At 43.0% G+C, this 2500-nt stretch overlaps 1 protein-coding gene across 1 annotated transcript in view; it reads right to left on the bottom strand.

Annotated features, from left to right (window-relative positions):
* The window catches only part of LOC311135786 (A-kinase anchor protein 2-like), a gene marked incomplete at its 5' end in the record, with an annotated part of 17602 nt that overhangs the window by 13659 nt on the left and 1443 nt on the right, over positions 1 to 2500 (bottom strand). The window contains one exon of the mRNA XM_084169828.1: positions 22 to 215. Within this exon, the coding sequence (XP_084025954.1) occupies positions 22 to 215 (194 nt within the window). The remainder of the gene's footprint in view (positions 1 to 21; positions 216 to 2500) is intronic.

Raw genomic sequence — 2500 nt, 5'->3', positions numbered from 1 at the left:
ACTACTACTACTACTACTCACACTGTTGTCCTCTACTTTCTCCAGCCGCTTCACTTTGTGAGTCTCGTAGTCCTCCATCAGGGTCTGCATGAAGTTTTTGGGGCGACCGCTGCCCCCCGAGTCGTCACTGCCCAGGTCCGAGAGCGGCGAGGGCAGGGGACCCTCAAACGAGGAGGGGGAAGCAGGAGGCACAGGACGCATCTTCTCTATCTTACCTGCAGGTTCAACACAAGACAGGAGGGTTGGAATCAACATTGTAAAAGAACATGATAATACAAATTGTGTTGTTAATATGTACTGTATATGTCAATATAATAGGCTATGTACTGTATATGTCAATATAATAGGCTATGTACTGCATATGTCAATATAATAGGCTATGTACTGTATATGTCAATATAATAGGCTATGTACTGCATATGTCAATATAATAGGCTATGTACTGTATATGTCAATATAATAGGCTGTGTACTGCATATGTCAATATAATAGGCTATGTACTGTATATGTCAATATAATAGGCTATGTACTGCATATGTCAATATAATAGGCTATGTACTGTATATGTCAATATAATAGGCTATGTACTGCATATGTCAATATAATAGGCTATGTACTGTATATGTCAATATAATAGGCTATGTACTGTATATGTCAATATAATAGGCTATGTACTGTATATGTCAATATAATAGGCTATGTACTGTATATGACAATATAATAGGCTATGTACTGCATATGTCAATATAATAGGCTATTTTCATCTCCATCCTCTACATTGATTCCATATCTAGGATGAATGGGAAGACGCCCATTTCTTTTACTGCAGGGGTTCCCAACCATTTTCCTCCACGGCCCCCATTAGACATTTGAAAAATGTCATTGTTTATTCAGATAGCCTATATTAAAACAACCCCAGCTTGATTTTGTTTAATTTGACCTAGGAACGTTTAATTGTTTTGAAGCTAATTTCCTGCAATTCTACATAGTTTAACAAGAGACTTCTTGTCGGTAGGCTATTTAATGATAGATAAGGAAAACAAAGTGTAGACCTGGTTTCCTGAAATGTTATTCCGCTACCAAATATGTTTTATTATGATAATTTATATGAACCCTCAATTTAATTATACATATTCTCTTTTACAGAAAGTGACTAGATCAACTGATGGCGACAGAGCCACCCCATTGTATGAGACTGCTTCCCAAGCAAAGTCCACTGTCGGGGAGAAATGCTCATGCATATTAATATATGTTAATTACATGTAAATAAAGGTAGCTTCGCTACCACACCCACAACGGAAGGACAATCATGGTCTCGGATTCGCAGGTGGAGGACTTCTGTGAAAGGTCGCTGTTATGCCTGAATTTGACCCATAACCAACAAGGAAGTCTACTGCAGTGTTGAGAGCGGTTGTATAAAACCAATGGGTAAGTAAAGCAAAGCTCTTAACTGTGCCAGCCCCTCTTCATTTCTATTCATTTCGGCGAGCCATAAATTTGGCATCTGAACTGTGCATTAGAGAACTCATAATGTAGAACATAAATAAGTCCTCCCCTTCTAATAAAAACTGCAGGACAGTGTTTAAACTGCCAAGTCAGGGGTTATGAATGTCCGAGGCGGAGTAAGGGAGCCTGTCATTTCAAAGCATTCCATTTCTATGGAGCCTATCATTTTAAAACATTTTACAACGCAACTCATGTTTACCATTAGCAATCTAAAATGTTTAAAAGTGGAATAGCACATAAACACATGTGGCTAGGACAAGATTAAACACAGGAGCTGAGAGAGAGAGGGGGGGAGAGAGGCAGAGAGGCAGAGAAAGAGAGAGGCAGACAGAGAGAGAGAAGCAGAGAGAGGGAGAGAGACAGAGAGAGAGAGAGAGAGAGAGGGAGAGAGGCAGAGAGAGAGAGAGGCAGAGAGAGAGAGAGAGGCAGAGAGAGGGAGAGAGACAGAGAGAGAGAGAGAGAGAGAGGGAGAGAGGCAGAGAGAGAGAGAGGCAGAGAGAGAGAGAGAGAGGCAGAGAGAGGGAGAGAGACAGAGAGAGAGAGAGAGAGAGAGAGAGAGAGAGAGAGAGAGAGAGAGAGAGAGAGAGAGAGAGAGAGAGAGAGAGAGAGAGAGAGAGAGAGAGAGAGAGAGAGGCAGAGAGAGAGAGAGGCAGAGGCAGAGAGGCAGAGAAAGAGAGAGGCAGACAGAGAGAGAGAAGCAGAGAGAGGGAGAGAGACAGAGAGAGAGAGAGACAGAGAGAGAGAGAGAGAGAGAGGGAGAGAGGCAGAGAGAGAGAGAGGCAGAGAGAGAGAGAGAGAGAGGCAGAGAGAGGGAGAGAGACAGAGAGAAAGAGAGAGAGAGAGAGAGAGAGAGAGGGCAGAGAGAGAGAGAGAGAGAGAGGCAGAGAGGCAGAGAGAGAGAGAGGCAGAGAGAGAGAGAGAGAGAGGGGAGAGAGGCAGAGAGAGAGAAAGGCAGAGAGAGAGAGAGAGAGAGAGAGAGAGAGAGAGAGAGAGA

The sequence above is a fragment of the Coregonus lavaretus genome (assembly GCF_964263955.1).
Source record: "Coregonus lavaretus genome assembly, chromosome: 10".
Lineage (NCBI taxonomy): Eukaryota > Metazoa > Chordata > Actinopteri > Salmoniformes > Salmonidae > Coregonus > Coregonus lavaretus.
The sequence above is the reverse complement of the archived record's forward strand: the minus strand, read 5'-3'. Positions and strand labels throughout refer to the sequence as shown.